This window comes from Protopterus annectens, chromosome 10.part0, assembly GCF_019279795.1.
Source record: "Protopterus annectens isolate FY-2018-M chromosome 10.part0, PAN1.0, whole genome shotgun sequence".
In the NCBI taxonomy this organism is placed as follows: Eukaryota; Metazoa; Chordata; order Ceratodontiformes; family Protopteridae; genus Protopterus; species Protopterus annectens.
The window spans coordinates 876,973,000-876,997,444 of NC_056744.1; the positions used below are offsets into that span (position 1 = coordinate 876,973,000).

The window sequence follows — 24,445 nt, forward strand, 5'->3', positions numbered from 1 at the left end:
TTCTCTACATCCCAAGGGAGTATTACAATAATCACCCCTAAAATCCAGTTTCAAGTCTTTTCAAGATATAAATAGAGAAAAAAGTACAGTTGCTTAAGTCCTAATTACCTGTAACAGCAGATGCTCATAGAACACACCACCTTACTGGCATATGGGTAGCACTGCCCTACTACTCTATCTCTGGTAGTCTATCAAAGCTCAAAATTCCTCCCCACCTGTCTATGGATGGGACAGACCAATCCCACTGAGAGGACAGGGATTGCTTTTCAGACAGGATCCATTCAGTTTTCTATGGTCCCGAAGGAAGGGAAGATGAAAACGTAAGCTTGTGAACACCTGCTGTTCCAAGGCAAAAAAAAAAAAAAAACCACCACAAAAATACTGCTGATCAAAACTCAATGGCAACTCCAACACTAAACTGTGTACATCCAAAAAAAGGAGATGGTTGGTGGGCACTGCCATTAAGGCAGTGTGTTCTATGAATATTTACTGTTACAAGTAAGTAGGACGTAATGCAATTGTACTACGTTCAACAAACACACTGCCTTCTGACATAAAGGTAGATCGCCAATACTTACCCATCCTAGGAGGAGAGTGGATAAGGGTCCAGAAGCCCCTGCAGACTGGTCGCAGTGTAGCCTGCTCTAAATGTAGAGACCCAATTTGTACTGCTTTGTAGAAGGTATGGAGAGAGGACCACATTGCTGCCTCTAGAATACTTCGTGTCAACCCCTTTCCATTAAGTTGCTGAAGAGGAAAAGGTCCCAGTGGAATGCTCCTTTAGCTTGCCTGGATTTGCCTTGCCATTGTATGTGACAGAAAAAAACAATACAAGAGGACAACCAACATACAATGATTTGCTTAGCCCTGTGTAGGGAGTAAAAAGCCTTTCAGCCTTCCTGAGAAGTTTTGCTCTGTTAGGGTTGTACCAGAGTTGCTGATGCATGTCCCAGGTATGAAGTATCCTCTCTCCCTTATTCTTAGGTTTTTGGGAAGAACACATGGAGGTTAATGGAATGACTGAGGGTGAAGTCTGAGGCCACTTTAGGCATGAAAGAGGTATTAGTGTGCACCACAACCCTATCCCTGTGGAAAATCAGGGAAAGTTGTCTGTTCATGACAGTGTACAGCTCAGAGACTTGCCTTGCACACATCATAGCAATAAGCAAAACAGTCTTCCATGTTAAGAACTTCATATCTGCCTGAGCAGCAGGTGCAGAATGTGGTAAGGTCAATCTCACAACACCACAGCTGAGATCCCATGAAGGAGGAATTTGCTAGTGAGGGGGGTCTCATATGTAATACTCATTTTGTGAACTAATTTACCAAAAGAAGAAAGGGGAATCTACTGGCAGATGAGCAGAAATTACCACTAAATGCCACTAGTAGACACATAAGATAAGCCATCCTGAAGTAGCACATACAAATATTTCAAGACCAGAGGAATGTGAATCTTTAGGGACTCTCTCTGTTCCCATTTAGGCACCACTTAGAAAACTTCAGCCATTGGAAACTTAATATTTTCTAGTAGCATATTTTCCAGCCTCCTTTAACATCTGCAGCACATCCTCATGAAACAAGTCCTTAAACAGAGTTAAGACTGAATTATTCAGGCAGTCAGTTGTAGTTGCTCCAACCAGGGTGCACCAGTCGCCCCTGACAGTGTGTGAGCAAATCCAGTGTATGAATAAATCTGTGGTTACTGCCCTTGGCCAATATTAAAAGGGAGAATCAAGACTGTCTTGGCCAATAGGGGACCACCACAATGAATTTTGGCATTTCTTACTGAATCTTCAGATGTACCTTGCAAATCAGTGGAAAAGGTGTTAAGCATACAGTGACATTCTCGTCCAAATGAATGAAAATGCATCTGTCTGTTTTGAAAGGAGGTAAACAGAACTTCTATTTAAGGCATTAACCTCACATCTGGACTAGATCCTGGAACACTGCTTTAATCTTCCACACTGAATACTCCCACAGGTGGAGATGGGCCAGTGGTATCATGAGAAATATGGAAAACACAAATCCAAGAATTTCTGAGGAACTCTCTTGCTAAGGCAAAGCTCCTCCTGGAGAATTTCTGAAACATCATCTGATAAGACAGGACCTTATCTCCAGGAAGAAAGGACATTCTTTTGTTGGAATCGGCAAAGCACCCCAGGAAGACCAGTCTTTGTGAGGGTGTCAGGCATGGCTCTAGTGATTCCAAACACTTGGACACAGACTCTGCACACATCAGCAAGTTGTCCAAGAAAAGGAAAAGGTGAATGCCAAGAGTCCAACAGCGAGCCACTACTGAAGTAAGGCATTTGCTAAACACTCAAGATGCAGTGAATAGCCCAAAAGGACAAGGCATAGACTTGTGAACCCGATGCAATAAATCTCAGATTATCTCCTGAAGCAATGAACAAAGGGTACAAGATGATACAAATCCTTCAGGTACAGGTCACCATAAAGCAGGTGTCCAGCAGGAAAGGAAGCACCATCTGATGGTGAGCATCTTGAACTCAGAAACTTTGACAAAGTACGCAGAAAGGAGAGGTCAAACTCAGTCTCCACACTACCTTTCATGTGGGAAACAGTAAAATTTGGCGTAAAAAACATTGATTCCCTCCACAGGAGGGACCAGTTCTATGACCCCTGCATCCAGCATTCCGTGGCGTATAGGAAACAATAAGATCTGACCCAATAAATGAGTGGGAACTCTTTAGGGAGGAGGTGAATGTTCCTTTCACTTTTTTAGTCTCTTCCAATGAAGTAGAGGACCATTCGTCAGAAACCACTGACAGCAAGGGCATCTTGTTGAAAGCTATAGAGTTGGGGTAACCACAAGTGAACCTGTGAATGATGGGTGCAGCACCTTAAAGTCAAAAGTGAGAAGGGGGTTATTCATTTAGGGAAAGGAATCCCTCTTATTAGATTTAGCAGAAATCTTATCCAGTCAGCTTACCTAAAAATATCATACAACTCAGTGATTAATGGAGTGAAGGTGGTCACATCCAAGGCCTCTTTCTGGAAAAGATAATATACCCTTCCTGATGTCACGGGAAGCTGATTAATGCTCCAAAAAGAAAATATTCCTAAAGATAGTTAGCATATGTGGAAAAAAGAAACATCTATTTGAGTTGCTGAACTTGTTAATTTTCACAGGAAACAGACTGATAATACTTGGACACTTCCGAAACCTCAATTCCAGATCTCCTACAAAATCAGGATCCTAGGATGGTTGAATGGGAGTGAGAACACTAGCACTGGTCAAAACCCAGTTCTGTACTCTGTAATCAATGACCTGAATAATGGAGCTAACCATAGCCAGCAGCTCAGGGGAAACACGTTTGGAGTCTGTTGCTCTGCAAAGAAGCGGGTCACGTGTCTCTTTTCTGCATGTGCTACACTACTGGGAGAATCTCTATGGGAAAAGGTATCAACACTGGCAACAGATTCTGGACCCTTGACTTCCCCTACACCTAAACAGTTTGGATCACCCAAACCTGAACCAGGAAAGGGTACAGCCCCAGAGGTTGTGTCTGACCCTTTTGTAAAGCACAGTTGAGATACTAACACCACACCAAGGGTTCTGGAGGTAAAAAAAAGGCAAGAGGTATGAGAGTCTGCCTGAAGCTAGGTTACTCACTGTCACAAGCTACACGCAGAGACATATTGCTCAATTTAATTTTATTTTCTTCAGGTGCACATGGTTTATACGGTGTTAGGGGCACCTTACTGGAGTCCATCAAGTCATGGTGACAAGAAACAAGCCTGCTCAATACTAATTACTGGCTGCCCAGTCAGCACAGTAAAAAGATGGATAAATCACACTATCCTCCTTCTAAACAGCAATTTAAACACTATTTCTATAATGATATTATTCTGAATACTGCACTGAGAAAATGACATTTTCAGTAACACAGTTCAAAGCACAAAAATACACGTACAAATGTCTCCTCATTTTGTAAAAGACTAGTTTCAATGTGAATGGATACATCCTATGACATTATTTCCCAATAAATAAATCAAACTAATGAAAAATTCCTGTCAAAAATGTTTAACATACAAACGTCACCAAAATCACGATTTAAATGAAAAAAAATCATTTAAAATGCTGTAATCCTACTCAATCATCTCAAATAATCTTAACCCTCAAAGAAAAAAAAAATGCAATATCATTAAGTTTTCCTGTCAAAACTTCCAAAGCTGTGAGCCACTCTGGTGGTGTAGAGGGATATCGCCGACCTGGGTTCAATTAGTAGCTTGGGCAACTGACAAGTGTGCCAAGGAAGGGACTGGCATGCCCATCCCAGCTGGGAGGATGCTTGATTATACGTTTCCTAAGGGGGGGGCATGTCCCAAACAGGGGAGCTGCCCTCAGACATAAAACGAGCAATGTGAGTGGGGAAGAGAAGTGGATATAACCCCCCCCCCCAATGGAAACACAGATGAGCTGAACCCCAGGACACAATTCAGGATAGGATGCATGAATGGCTCCAGCAAAAATGAAGCAAGTCCAAGGGGGTTGGAGATTAGCTGGTAGACCCAGCATGGATGCTGGTTACTGGGGACCAAACCGGTAACAATAAGGTACAATGGGACCAAAAACAAGCTTCCAAAGAAGCTTTTAATCAACAGGCCTTACTGTGCTAATCAAAGTAAAAACAGAAGCATATACAACATTCCTAATCAGAAAAAAAAGTCAAAGCAGCAGAAAACACTATTCAAGAATGGACAGAAAAGGAAGACTGAGAAAATAAAAAAACAAAGGGTTTCTGATCCAAGCTCAGCACCTGTAAAGTCCAGAGTTAGAAGCAGTCTTCTCAGATATCCTTCTTACTATAGCACTAGAAAAACTAAATGGGTCCTGTCCTGGGTCTGAAGGGCAGTCCCTATTCTCACAGGTGATTGGTCCACCACACCCACAGACAGGCAGAAGGAGGAGTTCTGGGCTTTAATAAACTACCAGAGATGGGACAGCAGGGCACTACTACCCATATGCCAGTAAGACCATGTTTGTTAAACATCAAAGGCTACAGCGGTTAATTATGCACCCAAACATAAATTTGTTAAGCAATACCCATACTTATGATGACATGGATTATTTTATTATGGCAGCTAAGACTATGTGGAACACATTAAACAAAAGACAAAATAAAAGCTGAAAAAATGAAAGATCTCGACGAAGGCTACAGATAAGCAAGATAAAACTGAAACATTGGAAGATCTTGACTATGGATTATAGACAAACAGAAACAGTGAAAATGTTTCTAGGCCCTTTACCTTTATACACAGGTCAGGCATATATATATATATATATATATATATATATATATATATCTCTATATCTCTATATATCTATATATATCTCTCTATATATATATATATCTATATATATATATATATATATATATATCTATATATATATCTATATATATATATATATATATATATATATATATATATATATCTATATCTATATATCTATATCTATATCTATATATCTATATATATATATATATATATATATATATATATATATATATATATATATATATATATATATATATATGCATATATGCTGTGGACCATAACAAAGAAATGAAGGAATTTATTTGGGAGGGAAAGAGGGCAAGAGTTAAGTGGATAAGCAGAACAAGGTAGTTTAAAATTACCTGATTTGAAGGGATACTTCAGAGCTGTGCAGTTAAGGGCCATATATCACAATAAATCAAAGTGGAAGGGCATGACAATGAAACAGGGACAGAATTTGAGAAATAAGAACAGTGCAAGATTAAGATGTAGGTCCTTAAAGAAAGAGTGTAGTGGTTAGAAACGTGGCTTTACATGCAGGTGTTCATGGTTCGAAAAGCTGAGATAAGTACAAACTTGCAGTGTTATAAGATAGTGCTGCATTTTATTTTTCTTTTGTTTCACTGAATATTGTGTTAAAGATGGTACTGCATTTTACTTTTCTGCTGATTTATTTGCTTCACTGAATATTGTGATCTGTCTCTCTGCAGTAAGTGGGGGTTATTGTTCTCACTTCATTGATGTTCGGTGTTTAACTCTTAGCCTAGAGGGTTTCTGTGCTTATAAGTCTTAGTCACTTATCTCTGAATTTATTTCTGCTGAATAGCTGAATATTTGGGCTGTTTGGTTACCTGTTATATACATGCATCAACTTTATTACAAGCCAAGATAGCACTGCATTTTATTTTTCTTTTGTTTCATTGAATATTGTGTTAAAGATAGTACTGCATGTTATTGTTCTGCTTATTTATTTGCTTCACTGAATATTGTGATCTCTCTGCAGTTACGTTTCCCATGCACCCTCCCTGTTCTTGCTGTGGTATTAATCTTGGTGGTTGTGGAATTGCCTCCCATCCTGTAAATTTGTTTGAACACTCCTCCTGGGTCCATCTCATTTGCTCTCTCAACCGAGTACAGTGAGATCATATTTTGATTTGAGACACTCCTACCAATCCCATCTGTTCAGCTCTATCCCAGTCTAGTGTCATTAGCTCATTCTACCTAATACAGAGAGAACATTTGAGTAGGACAACTTACTTAGGCCCTTAACCTTGAATTATCTTCTGTTTCTCCTTTCTCCCTTTCCACTTTACTTTGTGTTCTGACTGAGTGTGCTTCTCAACTGATAAATATATTTTTTGGCACTTTTTAACTGTTCCAGAGTTGAATTAAAGAATAATTGAATTCAGTTCACAATACAGTTTGAATAAATTGCTTTAATATTGCTACACAATCAAGTGTGCTAGCTTGCACAGCACTTGAATTGTTTTTAGTACTGTTTTAGCTGCTTTTCAGTAACAAAAAAAAAAATCTAAGCTTGTTTCCAGCCTTTCCTGTAACTAGTCTAACCCAGATACATATCTGCTGTATCCAGGACTGTTTGTAAGCTTCTGAGCCACCCCAAGCCTCTCTGAGTCGTAGGGAAGACTTTTAGCTTGTCAGTGGGAGTGGTAAGCACTAGGTAGCCTATCTACCACAAGAGGAGTGGTTTCTGGCCCAGAAATTTTAGTTTATTGGCCGCCCGGGCAGGTTTTCCCATGTCCTTCAACTTTCTGGTTTAAAAGCCCGAATTTGCGCTTGTTTCCCACCTTTCCTATAATGAGTCTAGTCCAGACACGGATTTGCTGTATCCATGACTGTATGTAAGCTTCTTAGCCTCCCAAGCCTTTCTGTGTTGAGGGAAGCCTTCTAGCTTGTAAGTGGGTGTGGTAAGCACTAGGTAGCCTACCTACGACAAGAGGAGCAGTGTCTGGCCCAGAAATAGTAGTTTACTGGCTGTTTGGGCAGTTTTTTCCATCTCCTTCAACTTTCTGGTCTAAAAGCCTGTGTTTGGGCTTTTCCTGCATTTCCTTAACTAGTCTACTAGTCTAGTCCAGATACAGATTTGCTGTATCCAGGAATATATTTAAGCTGACCAAACTGCAGAAGTGTGCGAACCAAATACTCCACAATAAAACCACTGATATTTTGATGCTGTAGAAAATGCTGGTAGTCCACAAAGTAAAGCAAAAAAGTTTATTGTAAGACAACAGAAAGCTGGTAAGCACTTTCGCCCTCAACAAAAGAACTTCATCAGACAAATTAAAATCAAACAGAGAACACATTTTAAAGACTCCCTTTGTGTTTCACATGATAGTAGCCACTCCCCCTAAGTAACACAAATTTAAAAGGGCACTACAAACTGTACCGCAAGATAAAATACCGTAAGATGAAAAAGTTAAACAGGGACAAAATGGAGTATTATAAGGGCATTGCACACCCTAAACCCCCACCATCCCAGGAATGGGGTAACAAATATAATGTATCTGAAAATGGGATGGTAAATACTAAGGATGTTCCCCAGACCCATTTTTCACACAACCAAGATTATGATGAATATTTTTAGACGAGGAAGAATACCCCCCTTTAAGACATTCGGAACGTCTGAAAAACAAGACCCCCCCCCAAGTGAACAACTTGAGGGGAGTGAATTATGTAGCCCATCCACACAACAACAATCAATGGAACAGAGGGGGGGGGGGGTTTGAACAACCACAAGGGTGGAGGAAACTTCCGCAACAGGAAATGGTTGAACAGGAAATAAGTTTTATGCTGAACAATACAGTCACTGATGATGTACAAGTAGTTGATAGCGGAGACCATTTTTTACCCACTTGCTGTATTTTAACTAACAGCATGGGTAATTTTAAGGTTTATAATTTTTCAAACCTTGAATTTAATAAAGAACAATGTGATGTTTTTTCTAAAGGGTTTACTTATGTCCCATGGCAACATAGTAACATATCACAAACCTTGATGGACCTGAAATTGTATACCCGTAAAATAAATTTTAAGGTTTTATTTCAGAATTCCTTCCCTATTCAACCCACCAGCTCATTATCTATATCTAGCACATATAATTCCCCCCTTGCACCCTATGATCACCCTATTTGAGAAAATATGTGAATTAGATATTAGGAGTGCACTTTCCACCTATTGTAACGGGGAGGGTTACAATATCCAAGAAGGTATTCTTATAAAAGAAATTGATTGCTTGGCACAATCAGAATTATGAAACCTGATAAGGGTGGGGGGGTTGCTATTATGAACCTAGATGACTATAATAGAAAAATGTTGTTCATATTGGAAGGAAAAGCATACAGAAGATCATCCATCAGTGAGGTAAATGGTGCCTATTCAAAAATTAAAACTGAATTACAGGACCTATTTATTGATAGTTTTACCGATATGGGCGTTTTGAATTATTTGACTGTTGTGTATCCTAAACTAGCAGTAATATTTGGTCTCCCGAAACTACATAAGAACATATCACAACCACCCATGCGACCCATAGTTGACTCTAAGGGGTCAATTACGCAACCCCTGGCAAAATACTTAGATTTTGGTGGCGCAGTGGTGCAGCAGTTAACGTTGTCGCCTCACAGCAAGAGGTTCTTTGGTTCAATTCTCTGCCGGGGTGCCTTCTGTGTGGAGTTTTCATGTTCTCCCTGTGTTCACATGGGTTTCCTCTGGGTACTCCGGTTTCCTCCCACATCCCAAAAACATGCATCTGGAGCATTTCTCCCCGGGCCTCCGCTGAAAACAGGCTATGTGGAACCTAGTCGGACTTTCCCGGTCAACAAATGTTAAATAAATAAATAAAATAAATATTTTAAGTTCAAGAAATTTGTGCAGCACGAGTCACATATATGTAAAGATTCATGGAGCTTCTTAAAAGATATTAATCATATACCCTTTGAAGGCTCCTATATGTTAGTAATGGTTGATATAAAGGATCTTTATTCAGTAATTCCCCACCAGGAGGGGGTTAGAATGGTTTAATGAATTTTTAAATGAAAAGAAAATAAACCATTTTGATGTAATGGAGACGGTCCTTAAGAACAATTTTATTTTATTTAATAAGGAGATTTTTTTACAGCAGGAAAGGGTAGCTATGGGTTCTGCGTGTGGTGGTCTTTATACTAACATAGTGGTTTTACAGTGGGAGAAGAAATATTTGTTTCCTTCCGACTTTTACAAGCATGTTAAATATTATACACGATTCCTGGACGACCTTTTTATTTTATGGGATGGTCCCTATGCCCTTATTAGTGATTTTATTAGATATTTAGATTCCACTACTTCATTTTTAAGATTTACATATTCATTTAACTTACATGAGATAGCCTTCCTTGATATTAAATTAATTAAGGGTTACCAGAAAAGTAGGTTTATATCTAAAATATATCGAAAAGACACATATTCAAATTCACTATGTCATACTAGCATCCACCCTCAAAAACAGAAAAAAGCTATTAAGGGACAGTTTGTACGAGCTGCCCGTATGGTATTAACTTTCAGAAGATTTTTTTTGATGAATGTGATACCTTAAAAGATATGTTTTTGAAGAGGGGCTACCTGTTGAGACTTAACAATGTCCTTTTAGTGGTAGTAAATAAGAGAGAAAGAAATTTTTATATACCTCTTTTATCTGAGGTTTCATTGGATGTAACACACAGTGAATGTTGCGCCCCTAAACTCTGTTTTTAAAGGAAAAGATTATAATACTTCATTCATTTCTACATACACGATTGAAAGACCTGATATTAAACATATTTTGAGTAGAAATTTGTCAATTCTAACACATGACCGAAGTATCAGAACACATATTGATGAACACTCTACTGTTACTTTAGGAAAAGGTAGAAATTTAAAAAAAATTTTCGAGAAAGGACATGCTGTGAATCATTTTTCGAATGGACGTATGTTGAAGTGTGGTGGTATGTGTCGATACTGTCACTTTATAAAGGAAGGAACAGTATTTATGATCAACAACACTAAGATTCATATCAAAAATAAGTATAACTGTAACTCTGAACGTATTATTTATTGTGCCCTCTGTAACCTATGTGATTGTTTTTACATTGGAAAAACTGATAGAAAATTTAAAAATAGAATATATGAACATTTGTATGAAATAAGAACAGGCAAAGAGACAAATGTTTTGTATAAACATACCTCAGAGAACAGTGACCACACTTTTAATTTTTTTGTTATTGATGGTGTCACGATGGATATCAGGGGAGGTGCATGGTCTGCCTTGCTAGAAGAGAGAGAATTATACTGGCAGTTGTTATTAATTGCGAACTGACCAGGTTTAAAAGAATCCCTCTCCATTATTTCACTTTTAAAATTGAGAGCTTTAAACAGATTATTATTTATTTATATATTTATTCGTTGCTCTTTCAAAAAATTGTGAAGTGGGTGATCTTTTTTTATATATTTTCTATATTTTTTATATCTATTAACATGCATTTATTTAACATGTTGTCATTGACATCACAGTTTGCATTGCCCTTTTAAATTTTTGTTACTTAGGGGGAGTGGCTACTATCATGTGAAGCACAAAGGGCGTCTTTAAAATGTGTTCTGTGTTTGATTTTAATTTGTCTAATGAAGTTCTTTTGTTGTGGACGAAAGCGCTCACCAGCTTTCTATCGTCTTACAATAAACTTTTTTGCTTTACTTTGCAGACTACCAGCATTTTCTACAGCATCAAAATATCAGTGGTTTTATTGTGGAGTATTTGGTTCGCACACTTCTGCAGTTTGGTCAGTAGTTTCTTTCTGTATTTTGGTGCTTACTATATGTAAGCTTCTGAGCCCCTCCAAGCCTTTCTTTGTTGATGAAGCCTTCTAGCTTATCAGTGGGAGTGGTAAGCACTAGGTAAGCCTATCTACCACAAGAGGAGTGGTTTCTGGCCAAGAACCTATAGTTTATTGGCTGTTTGAGCATTTTTCATCTCCTTCAACTTACTGGATTAAAAGCCCGAATTTGTGCTCGTTTCCCACCTTTCCTATAACTAGTCTAGTCCAGATATGGATTTGATGTATCCAAAACTGTTTGTAAGCTTCTGAGACCCCCAAGCTTCTCTGTGTCAGAGGGAAGCCTTCTAGCTTGTCAGAGGGAAGCCTTCTAGCTTGTCAGTGGGAGTGGTAAGCACTAGGTAACCTATCTACCACAAGAGGAGCAATTTCTGGCCCAGAAATTGTAGTCTATTAGCAGTTTGGGCAGTTTTTTCCATCTCCTTCAACTTTCTGATCTAAAAGCCTGCGTTTGCACTTTTCCCACCCTTCCTGTAACTAGTCTAGTCCAGATACAGATTTGCTGTACCCAGGACTGTTTGTAAGCTTCTGAGAGGTACCAAAGTCTGCTCTTCAATCTTTCCCTTAGATCTGCTAGTTCTCTCCTCTCCTGCACTTTTCTTAGCTTATTAGTCTAGCACTTTACCATGCTAGACTTCTTGTAGCACTTACTGCAGCACACAAAAGTGCCACCAGCACTAAACGTTCTACAAGGAAACAGCTACAGTATTTATTAATCCCACCCTTCCCGGCATGTCTAAAGATCAGTTCCCTGTGCTTTCTCCTGTTAACCTGGTGAACCTGGGCATCCTAAGGCAATATAGCAACTGCCTCATGTACACTAACAACCTTCTCCTCTTACCTCCCAACACTCAGACTTGCGAGAGATGCACTTATATATCCAAACTGGAAGCTATGCACTCTCCAACCAAGACTGGAATAGCTGGTCAAGAGGAGAAGATCAACACTTGTACCACACGACATGGAACACATAGCCCTCCAGAACACACACCAGCATTGCCTTCAAATAAAAACACAAACCACACACCCACCTTCATGACGAGTCTCAACAAAAATCTACCCAAACAGCAGAGTCCTCCAAGGAAGAAACGCACTCGACCAACAACACAACACTAACCACGAGATACATAACTCCCCTAAACAGTGCGCCACTCAACCAAAACCTCTACGGTAAAACAGCATGCCTAGCACACTAGTCATAGGTGACTCAATAGTGAGGTATTCTGATGTTCCACTCACTAGGTTGAATAAGGAGAAAGTAACAGTCAGCTGCCAGGATCCGCCATATAAAGCACGCACTCAGGCCCCTCAACAACCGGTACAAATATGACTCTGTCATTGTACATTTAGTTGCGAATGACCTGAGACGTACCTCCCTGGACTACATGAAAGGAGACATGGAGGAGCTCTCGGATTATGTAGCCCAGGCGGGCACGATCCTATTCCTGTGCTGCATCCTATCATCACCCAGAACGATGCCACAGTACAAGCAGAAAATGACTGATTTCAACAATTGGCTAAGTTTCTGGTGTCATTCTAATGGGATCCAGTATCTGTCTGCCTGGGATGACATGACTGACAGACCTCGATGCTTTGCCAAAGATGACCTGCATCTGGTCAGCCCTGGGCTTCCAGATACTGGCCAAGGCTCTTGCCACCCCTATAGTGACTTTTTAGGCGGTGTCCCAAATACCAAATTACCACCGTAACAGCTACAAACAAATGCAACACGAGTTTCATGCTGCTCAACGCTAGAAGTCTAAATCTCAAAATACAACCACTCGAAGCACTCCTTAAAATGGAGAACATAGATATTTGTGCTGTAACAGAGACTTGGTTCAAGGCAGCAGAAAGCACCCAATGCACTACCAGGCTATAACTTACTCCACACCTTTCGGTCCCAGAACTTAGACCGAAGCTCCAAAGGTGGTGGTGTTTCCATAGTCATAACAGATGCGCACACCTACAGACTGGTAGCCCAACATAATGCATCACAGATACTTCGGGTGCAGCTAACATTGGGTAAGACACAGATTCAGGTCGTAGCCTGTTATTGGTCCCCATGTCCCAAGACACTCACTCCATGTTCCTAAGCACCCTGGAGAATATTAGGGTCCAAACCTAACACACTCAGTCTGGGCGACTTCAACTACCCCTCCATTAACTGGGAAAACTACTCATGTACCAATACACTTGCCCAAGGTTTCCTGGAATTCATTAATTCCAATGCCCTGGACCAGCTCGTTCTTACCCCCACTACAGGTAGCACCATCCATGACCTGGTCATTACTAACATGGGCGACCGTTGCTCTACACCAATAGTCAACTCCTCCCTGGTTAGATCAGAACACAAACTAATCACCTTGGAAAGCCACATCCCTCCCACCCCCACCCTGCAAAGGTAACCACCATGAAAAACTTCTCCAAAGCTAACTCTGGGCTCCTAAGAACAGAGATGGCTAACTTCACAGCACCCATGCATATGGAGAATAGTTGCATGACCGCTGAATCATACACCAATGCACTGTACGAACAGGTAAATAAATGCATGGATCTCATCATACCCAATAGAACCAAGACACTTTCCTCCAAAAAAAGGAAGCCGATCTGGTGGTCCCCTGCCATAAACAATCTCTACAACAGGAGGAGGAAACTGATGTGGTATAAAGTAAAGTCCCAAGACTGGAAAAACTCCCTTATTAGCCTCAATAAAAAGCTGAGATCCCTCATCAAATCCTCTAAAGTTAGCTATAAAAACAGAATTGCAGCAGAAAGTAAAGACAACCACAGGGCCTTCTACAGTTATGTAAAGAACCTCCACAGGAATACTCAGATTTGCTCTGAGCTACTGCACAATGGTACCTCCTATACCAGAGCCAACAGATATTGCCAATATACTGGCTGACGGATTCAGTGCCAACTTTACCCCCCCCCAGGACCAATCACAATACCAGTAGATTGCCAGGCACCTATTATTACTGCTGCACAGGTTAAAACAGCACTGTCCAAGGCCAAGACTACAGCTTCTACGGGACCTGACAATATCCCTGGCTGTGTTCTATATGAACTACACAGTGAACTGGCACCTCACCTGTGTGTCCCTGTTCAATCACAGTCTCTCCTAAGGTTTTGTCCCTACCGAATGGCACAGTGCTATAGTCATCCCTCTCCACAAAGGAGGAGCAACTACAGACCCTGGGAACTATCGCCCCATTAGCCTGATAGGTCTGATATGCAAAGCTATGGAACGCATCATCATGGACCTAATTAACAAAGACATAGGAAATCTCCAAACTCTGCATCCCATACAGTTTGGTTTTGTGAAGGGTAGATCAGGCCTGCTCAACTTGGTCGACTTCTTTGAGTCAGTCATCAGAGCTGTGAATGAAGGCCAGGTGGTTCAAATAGCCTACCTTGATCTGGCCAGGGTCTTTGATACCATTCCCCACTCAGGAATCATAGAAAAACTCACTAAGCTAGGCATCAACAACTATATCACTAGGTGGGTTGCAAACTGGCTCACAGAACCCACAGTGTGAAAGTAGCCAACTCCAAGTCAGACTCCCGACCAGTCACAAGTGGAGTCCCACAGGGATCGGTCCTGGGTCCTCTCTTGTTTGGTATCTACTTCTCAGAAATCCAGGCCAACATGTAGGGACTCTGACTGACAAAGTTCACGGATGATTGCAATTTGAGAGCTATTATTAACTCCTCAAGTGATGTTGACATCCTGCAGAAAGGCCTCAATGAGACCAATGACCGGTGTCAGAACCATGGCCTCAAGCTAAATGCCAAAAAATGTTGTCATCCCCTTTGAGAAAAACCCAGTTCCCATGAACTACCACATCAATGGCAGTCCACTGAACACAGACGGCGTTATAAGAGATCTGGGAACACAGGCTGACAGCAACCTCTCTTTTGACCACCACATTGCCACTGTGGTCAGAAAGTCCTTCTATGTGGCACATCTCATTACTAAGGGTTTTGCACCAGGAAGAAAGAGGTCATTATCTCCCTCTACTCTTCCCTCATTAGGCCAATGGAGTACAATGCCCCATTTGGCAAATACCTCACTAGACACCTGCAACTGGAGAGGCTGCAAAAGTATCTCACAAAGAAGATCCTAGGCCTTAAACACAAAGACTCAAAAAAACTCCAACTATTCTCTGTCTCATATCACCTACTCAGAGCTGATCTCTGCTTGACTTGCAAAGCCATGTCTGACCCAGCTCTGTTAGAAATGCTACAACTAAAGAAATCCCAATCCCTCCACAACACATGCTCCACAGACCTCAAACTCATTATCACAATCAACAGAAGGTGCTGGAGGGACAGGTTCATAACCTAGAGACTGCCCATGCTATGGAATAGACTTCCCATAGATGTCAAACAGAGCACCTCACTGGCCCTCTTCAAGAGAAATCTTGATGAGTAGATGGGAAATAGAAAATTCACCCCAGGGATCACTCCAGTAGCTCTTGACAGAGGCACTGGAAACTAAGGGTGGGTGGCATGATGCCAGGGTAATCCTATGGGCTAGGCTTGTAAAGGCTCCATGGCCATTAACCTAGTACACACCTATGAACCTATGACAATAACAAACAGAGTGTTTATTTTTTTATTTATTTTACATTTGTTAACCGGGTTAGTCCGACTGAGCCCAGTGGCTCATTTTCAGCAGAGACCCGGGGAAAAAAGCTCCACAATAAAATACAATTTAATGGTAAATCAGAAAATAGGAATTAAATACAAGTAAAAAACTAGCATTCACCAGCCATATATAAAATGAGTAAAGATTTTACAATGTTAGTTCATAATATATATATATATACATAGGTAGTACAATACTTATGTATACAAAATTTATAACACATTCAGGCTAAATTATATTTATAAAGTAGCAGATAGTACTTAGAAAGCAAGAAAATGTGGAAATATAGAAATATTTTATCAATGGCCGCAAGTAGGACTGTAGAAAAGAGGTAGAAGGGTGTTGATATTTTCTATCGAAATTTAGCAAAGGAGCCAATATAACTGGAGCAAATAACTTGGGGGGGGGGGGGTAAGTAACAGAGTGGGATGAGGCCAAGCAGAAGTCTGGAGTGCAAGTTACAGACAGTATTCCCTAGCAGAACTGATAGAGTATAGGCAAAGAATAAGGGACAGGGGAGTGCTAAAGGAAATAGCTTCAGTAGTGTTTTTACTTAAGTTTAGAACACACATTGGTTTTAAAAAGGGAGTATTTAGTAGGGCATATAAAATATTACATGATAACTATAAGAATGATTCAGAAGAGGTTAGAAAAGATTGGGAAGAGAGAATGGAAAGTCAAATTTACAAGAAACAATAGAAGGACATCTGTACAGCTCCCAAGCATAGAACAAAATCCAAAAGATTTGCTTGGAAATGTTTGCACATATATTTTTATACTCCAAGCAAGCTTCTGGGAAAAAAAAACTTTTCTCTGGTTAATTGCAAATGCTGAGGGTGTAATGGGAAAGAGAGGTAAATGAGAAAATGCTTTTTGGGAATGTAACAAGTTGACAGTTTCAGAAATTCCCTATGAAGTACTTCTGTCAGAAATGCTGGGGGTGCAAAGGGTCACAACTAAGGAAGTGACTCTTTTGAGCTGGGATAGAGGCTATGAATTGCCTAGGTCTTAAGTTAATGCTACTGGCTGGCAAAAATGAATTATATGAAATGTCAATCAAAATCTAAACCAGCTGTAACAGAAATATTGACCATTGCAAAGATAAAATAACTGAAGGTGGGATCTTTAGAAAAGAGAAGGAGTAAGTTACATAGAAATAAGTGGGATTTATAGGAACTGTGCATGCAGAACAGTGTCCAGGAGGAGGGGGATGAATGTTTAGGGGAAAGCAGGAAATGAGCAATATGAGTAACAGTGAAGTAAATGCTAATTGTTAGAAAGACAACATATATGTATATTTCATGAAAATAATGAAAAATGCTACTGTGGCATGTTTTCTATTGAAGTGTGCCTATATTACTGTTTAAAATGTAAGGATTTAATAAAAGTGTTTAAGTAAATTCAATTTACCTTTCTTGTGTCAACAAGTTATGTCCTACTTAAACTCATAACATAAATACGTAATCTCTAATTAACCACCTAAGAGCAGCAGACTATCCTTGAATAAGCTCCCTGTACAAATCAAACGCTCCCCACAACACAATCGACAGAGTCATCTCAGAGATTTTCAGAGAACCAATTATATCCCACATGAACATGCTGAGTTGCTTAAAGGATTAGAAACCTTGCCTCAAGACTGTTGCAGGAAAATAAATCCTCTGATGCAGTTCCAGTGGATTATACCCCTGAAAAAGTTAAGTCACTTAGAAGTAAGGCTGAACAAAAATGGACCTGTACTTTTAATCATCACTGAGAAACAAGTAGAGCCATCAAAGGAGGTGGGTTAAGACACTGTGCCCTGTAGCACTGTCTCTGTTGATCTTGAGGGGCCCAGCTGGAAACTGTTCTGTAAAGATTCAGGTTTCCAGCAACTGCTTTCATCTTTTTACGTTGATGTCAACATTTTTTCCCTGTGGAGACCAGTAAGACTGTACTGACAGGATTTCAAAGTGGGCTCTAATATAATCCAAAGAAACTGTTGCAAAATGCTGCAGATGAGGAAGAGGCGATTATGACACTCATAATTAAGCTTTGAGGACAATGCCACGAGACGAATGCAATACTGGAACTGAAGTTCTACACCAGACATTCCTTAACCTGTGAGGTTTTTCTCATGTTGCCTTGCATAAGTAATCATAATGCTATTACTGGTGCTAATTAAATATTTCCTGCATAAAATTATCTTTTGAACCTTGTCCTAAGTAAGGAAAACTTTAATCTGGACCAAGTCTACTGCTGCATTAAAAAGGTTATCTACAAAGCAGTTAGGTTTGCTTTTTATAGTTTGAAGTTATGCCCAAGTTCAAGTTCATTTGAGTGCTTAAACCACAAGGTCTTTCAAAACAAAAAAAATATGACTAGATAATAATCTGAAAATGATTATTGCTACAAAATTTTTAGTGTAAATGTATAATTAAAAATGCTCCAAAGTTCTTGGTAATATATCTTAAAACACAGTTTGAAATTAAGATACCTGGCTCAGAACCAAAAAAAATAAATAAATGCAACAAATTTGGCTGAAATTTCAGCTCACTTAGCTGGCATTAGTAGTAGTCCAAATCATCAGCCCCCTTTTTCCCATTTTTTTTCTACATGAGGTCAGGGTATCATGTTAACTGTCACCAGCTCCCTCAATTCAGCGCCGCAGTCCTGTCTTCAACACTCATGCCTGACTGTCGCAGATCTTCTTTCATACAATCCATCCACCTCTTTGCTGGACATCCTCACTTCCCCTTACCTTCTTCCTGTCTGTCCAAAATCGTCCTCACCAGACCGTCTTCTGCTTTTCTGCACGTGTCCAAACCACCATAATCTGTTCTTTCTGACCTTTCCTGCAACTGGAGCTACTTTGGCTTCTGCTCTTAGGTCCTCATTTCTTCGTCTGTCCCACAGTGTGCATCTTACCACCCTTCTCAGGCACTTCATTTCTATCACCTCTAGCTTCAACTGTTCTGCCTTTACTGCCCAGCTTTCTATACTATATAGTAGTACTGGTTGCACCACTGTCTTATACACCTTACTTTTCAGCTTCTTTGGCATTCCTCTGTCATAGACTGCACCTGACACACTATGCCAGTTGGTTGCAGCCCCTCTGACTCTAGCTTTAACCTCTTCATTCAAACTTCTCTTCTTCTCAATCACCCCTCCCGGATACTTGAAGCTGTTCACCTGTTTCACTATCTTCCCTTCTATCTCTATTCTCAGCTGCTTCTGATTTCCCCAATTTGCTCCCATTACCACTGTCTTATCTGTGCTTAGTTTCATCAAATGTGCCTTCAGTTTTGCATTCCATTCTCCTATCCTCTACTTAAGTTCTAGCTCAGAGTCTGCCTGTAATGCCACATCATCTGCATACAGCAACTTTGTTGTTCTGCCCTCTCCAACCAGTTTGCTAATGTTGTCCTTCACCAGTATGAACAGCAGTGGGCTCAAAGCTAAACCCTGGTGTACACCCACTCCCACTGAGAACCCCTCTGTGAGGCCAAACACTGTTCATACTTGAGCCACTGGGTCCTTGTACATAGCCTGCATGAATTCTACCAATATTTCTGGGACTTCAAATCACCATAGTACTGCCCAGATCAGCTTTCTTGGGACCTTGTCATATGCTTTCTTCAAGTTAGAAATGCTCAGTTGGACACTCTCCTCATTTCTCTAGCTTCTTTTCAAGTATCTGTCTCACTGCAAATATCAGGTCAATTGTTCTGCATCCTGATGTGAATCTGAACTGCTCATCTCCCATCTTACATTGTACTACTCTGCGTATCCATTAATCAATCACCCCTCCAGAATTTTGATACAATGTGATAGGAGTTTGATGCCTCTGTACTGCCTAAAGTCCAAATGGACACTGCATAAGTCCATTCAAACAAATGAAATCACAGCTCTGCAAAAAGCTCAGTATGGTAAATCATACAATTAAATGTCAATTATACAACAGAAAGTCATTAGTACTCCAAAACGTGCGTGCTGATAGGACATGCAATCTTATGCCATTGCAAGTCAAGCTCATCCCAATAGAAAGAAGTCCGGCCACTCATGTCTTCTTGACTGGTTGGACCTTTTACCGAAATATGCTCAAGGCCATCCAAATGATACAAGATTCTCCCACAGGATGATTACCCATGATCCGAAACGAACACATTTCATACAGAGTCAAAAAAAGATGCTAGGCATCAGTGGGTGGTATGAATGAAGGCCTGAAAATCAAATGGCAAATCAAGAGCCAAAGGCAGCATAAATAAAATGATCAAAGAAGAGAGGCTGATCTTACATACCGCTCCTGAAATTAAATTTCTGAAAGGGGGGGGGTTAAGCTACAAAAATACATTTGGTCTGGATTTAAAGACATTTCAACCTTAGATTTCCCTAGGATCCACAGCTGAAGTCAAGGCCACTCTGATGTTCCAGAAAAGAACACTAAAATAAAGATCTTCATTTAGGTTTGCAGAAGTTGACATAAGGATTAGAGACATGCATATATAGGGTAGCATCCATCTCTCTGAAAGGAACTCAAGCCATGTAGGCCTACTAATGCTTGCAGTCCTAGAAGTGATGTGCACCACTGACAAAAGCCATGATACCCAATACAACAAACACCACATTGTGGAGTTGCTAAAGACTAGTGAAACAGTGAGGAGCATTGCAGCCACAACTGAAGAAAAAAATGGACTAAATCTCTAAATTTAACTATATCACAGGAAAACAACAGCCACAAAAGAGAGCTTACTGCCAGAATGGAAATGGGATCAACTCGAAGAATCACCTGAGACAAACCATGAACTCACACAGCACAGTAAAAGTCTTGTTCATTCAGTCTTATGTATACTTCCTAAATGCAAAACTGCATGACTTGAACAATGCTGATCTCTGCTTCTTGGTTGCTGCAAAGTGACTGACGTGACTTCATGTAGTCTACGCTAAGACTCCGGGAGCAGGCAAACTAGCAATCATATTTTTATTTTCTACTTGCAGAAATAATCTGCATCTGAACAGTGTACAAGTAGAGAATATAAAACAACATTCTGATGTTTTCTCCAATCAAAGTTAGATGTTTTTTGAAAATGAAACAGTTCTGCCAGTTTCCACAAAGAAACACTAATAGCAAAAAAATCAGAAAACTTAAAGGAATATGATCAGAAAACAAATACAAAACCATTATAAAGTGTCCAACCAGATGCATTAAACATATCCAAGCTAGATATGGCAAAAGCTATGATTACTTTGACTTTTTTCAGTTTGTCATATACTTTGCAATGAACATAAGTATTTTACCTGTATCATACATTCAAACTGATACATGCAAAGACCCAACTCAGCCATGCTCGGTTTGAAGAGTTCTCTAAGGCGATAATCCTGCATCAGCTTTACAAACACACAGAAAGCTTCTTCCTCTGGCATCTGAATTTAAATGCAAACACAAATTATTATACAGTTACACAAAGTACATACACAGAAAGAAAACTGCAAAGATGAGGACTGTGGGCTGCTTACATGATCCTTAATGCAGATATATGTAATATGTAAACTTCGAGCTTTCAATAAACTCGAAAAGTTGCAATATATGGTATACAAACAGTATCTGGCTATTTTTTTTTTTTTTTTATGTAAAACATATCTATTTTGATTTACAATTCACATTCTCAAAAAAGCCAAGCAGAGAAGTGCTGTTTTCTTCTAGTGAGGCAAAGTCTCGATCCATTTTTTTCTGTGGCATACTAAAGCACTGGGAAGATAAATAGATTAGCCAGTATCATATAACACAACACAATGTCCTAGTTGTTAACAGAGGCCTCAGATGTGACTGTCTCATTTACTCTATGCTTGCAACCTGTATTTGGTAAAGATTACAGACTGCACGAGTCAGCAATGCGAACAGTGTGTAAAAGCACAAACCAAAATGGCATTTAACCTCTTGGTCTTACTGGCAAGGCCTCTTCTTAAGAGTGAAGTTACTTCCTTTATTTTGCACTTTTAGTGTACTATCTCCTAGAGAAAACGTTTACTGCACATTTAGCAGTTATATTCCGACAGCTTTGCAATGGCGTTTTGGCTTTCTTGCAATGGCTATGCACATTCTGCTATAGATCATACTCTGACTAGTTGTGTTTTGCAGTTTTGGTGTTCATAAGCAATCCTGAAAACTCATAGATCAGTCAACTTTTTCATCTCCTGCTTTTTGATGATCAAACAGTGAAGGCATGGTGACGATACCAACAAGATCTGCATTAAACCCAGTAAATGCTAAGTGCTATTCCTACTGCTGTCATACTTACCTGCACCTTACTACATCTGTACTACAAAGTACAGCCACAGTCTTTGGTTGAATGTGGAAGAATATGCGCAAATCACATATGGGAAAAGGAAGAAGGCAGACTTCTCACAAAATCTACAGCAATTTGTGAGAACACATTGTGTTGGAAATGTGTGGATGGCGCAGTGGTGCAGCAGTAACACTGTCATCTCACAGCAAGAGGTCCTCCGGTTCGATTCTCGGCTGGAGTGCCTTCTGTGCAGAGTCGACATGTCCTCCCTGCGTTCGTGTGGGTTTTCTCTGGGTGCTCCAGTTTCCTTCCATGTTACAAAGACATGTGCCTGCAGCTTTTCTCCCCAGGCTTTCAAGTCATACTTTCCCGTTTAACAAATAAATAAATAATCTAACACTGGATGGCAGCATAAAGCAAGGCAAACTGAAACAATGTAGAATTCAAAGACAAGAAATATAAAAATAAAACAAATGCAAATATATGCTTGCAACAGGAATATTAAGTTCCACACCTTGGGCAATGCACATACAAAAAAATGCAACTTTTTCTTTTAACTTCACTTGCTACTAATTGTCTTGGGCAAAGATGCACTATATTGGATAGCAAATGCCTGTTTTGAATGACTTGTGTAGACTGCGTTACACAAGGTACTGAACTGTGTATGTTCAACAAATTCTCTCAGTGTTAAAGTAATTCCTGTGACGTAACTATAATGCATTACTATGACATTATTTCATGACTGCAGTCCAAGGTGAATTTAAAAAATAAAAAAACAAGTTTCAAAAGGGACAGACCAAAGATAAGATCAGAATCAGAGATATTCACTGAAATCAGCAACACTTTACAGCTATTGCTCAATGAAAATGACTGGATGGAACTGAGCAGAATTGAAAAGAATCTGCCCATAGTCAGGTTGTCACACTATGCAATGTAATGTAATGAGAATGAGCTCTATATTGCTCATTGATGTGTACAAGTGGGTCCCCTTCAGGAGGTTGAATTTTTAAAAGCTCGACTTTCATATGGCTGAGCCCATATGATCAAACTTTTAAAAGTTCAAACGGTCTGAGTGGGGATTGCCATAGAGTGCGGAACGGGAAGATTTCCCTTTACTGCAATGTAGTGCGATCTCGGAGTTGGTATATATAAATAGTGGGGGTGTGGGGGGTGCAAGGGGGCTTGCCCCCCCCGGTAGCACTGTTTAGCTGCCCCCCACACATTTTCGAACATTCAAATGTTCGATTATATGGTCTCAGCCATATAAAAGTCAAACATTTGGATGTTCGATTATGTGAAGTAGACCCGTAGAAGCGCATCAGCTTGTTTTTCAGGTTCTGTAGCATTTACTGTTAATTCCATCTGTAAGAGGTACTAGTAACCCCCCCTTACTCTAGATCCACTTAATATATTATACCAACACTATCTTGTATTAACGCTTCCAGATTTTTCCTGACCATACCCTTGCCTTAAATGCCACTCTTCTATTACCATCAGCAACAATTTTGCTCAGGACAGTCATTAAAGCCACAAAGTCCTCCACTGTGGTACTCGCTTTTCACATACAGCTATGTCACATGGCCTACATGCTGCTCACAGCTTGTTTCAGAAAGTAAACAGTCAAAACGTTGATCTGCCAAGATGGCTGCATACTGATCAACAGCTTAACTTCAGCCCTTCCAGTGTGAAGAAACTGAAAGACAAGGGCCAGGAACCCGTCACTTTTAATAAATTCCGTTACTGGTTAGTAAGTACACTATCTGGATGCCAGCAAAGAAGAAACTAAGACAGCCTGAAAGAAAATCAACTAGAAAAGGTGGAAGAGAAAACACTGATGGAAAGGATCCTGCAGCTGTTTAGCAAAAAATGTCAAGCTCCAGCTTTGATGCATGATATGGCTTCAGGTAATCTAGATGAAAAAATAAATATGCTCAAAACTGATTAAAATAAAATACTGAAGAAATATATCAACTCAAATTGTAAGGCTGGAAAAAGTGGAAGAAGCTTTAAACATATATTCTGATGAGCTAATAAAACTGCAAAAATCATAGGCCAAAATGAAGAAAAGGCTGGATGGGTATGAGACTGCTCAAGGAGAGATTTTTAAAATGGTAGAATTAGAAGACAGGGCCATGTAGGGAAAACCTGAGATTTTCTACTGTACTAGATAAACTAGAAGGAACAGACTGTATTAAATTTATGAACTCACAAATAAGCACCTGGACTGGTATTCAACAGCAGATCTATTAACAGAAAGGGCACATCATATAATCATCCTGAACCTATGAACAGAAGGGGACTCTGCTTCTCATTCTTCTGATAACATGGAGAGACTTTGCCAGTAAAACCTTTTCCAATGTTCCAAT

The 24,445-nt window shown here is 39.9% G+C and overlaps 1 protein-coding gene across 2 annotated transcripts in view; it reads right to left on the bottom strand.

The window, feature by feature from the left end:
• EVI5 (ecotropic viral integration site 5) overlaps nucleotides 1-24,445 on the bottom strand; it is a gene marked incomplete in the record, with an annotated part of 2,059,651 nt that overhangs the window by 1,405,058 nt on the left and 630,148 nt on the right. For both annotated transcript variants that reach the window (XM_044085676.1, XM_044085675.1), the window contains 1 exon segment: nucleotides 21,091-21,216. In XM_044085676.1, coding sequence (XP_043941611.1) covers nucleotides 21,091-21,216 — 126 coding nt within the window.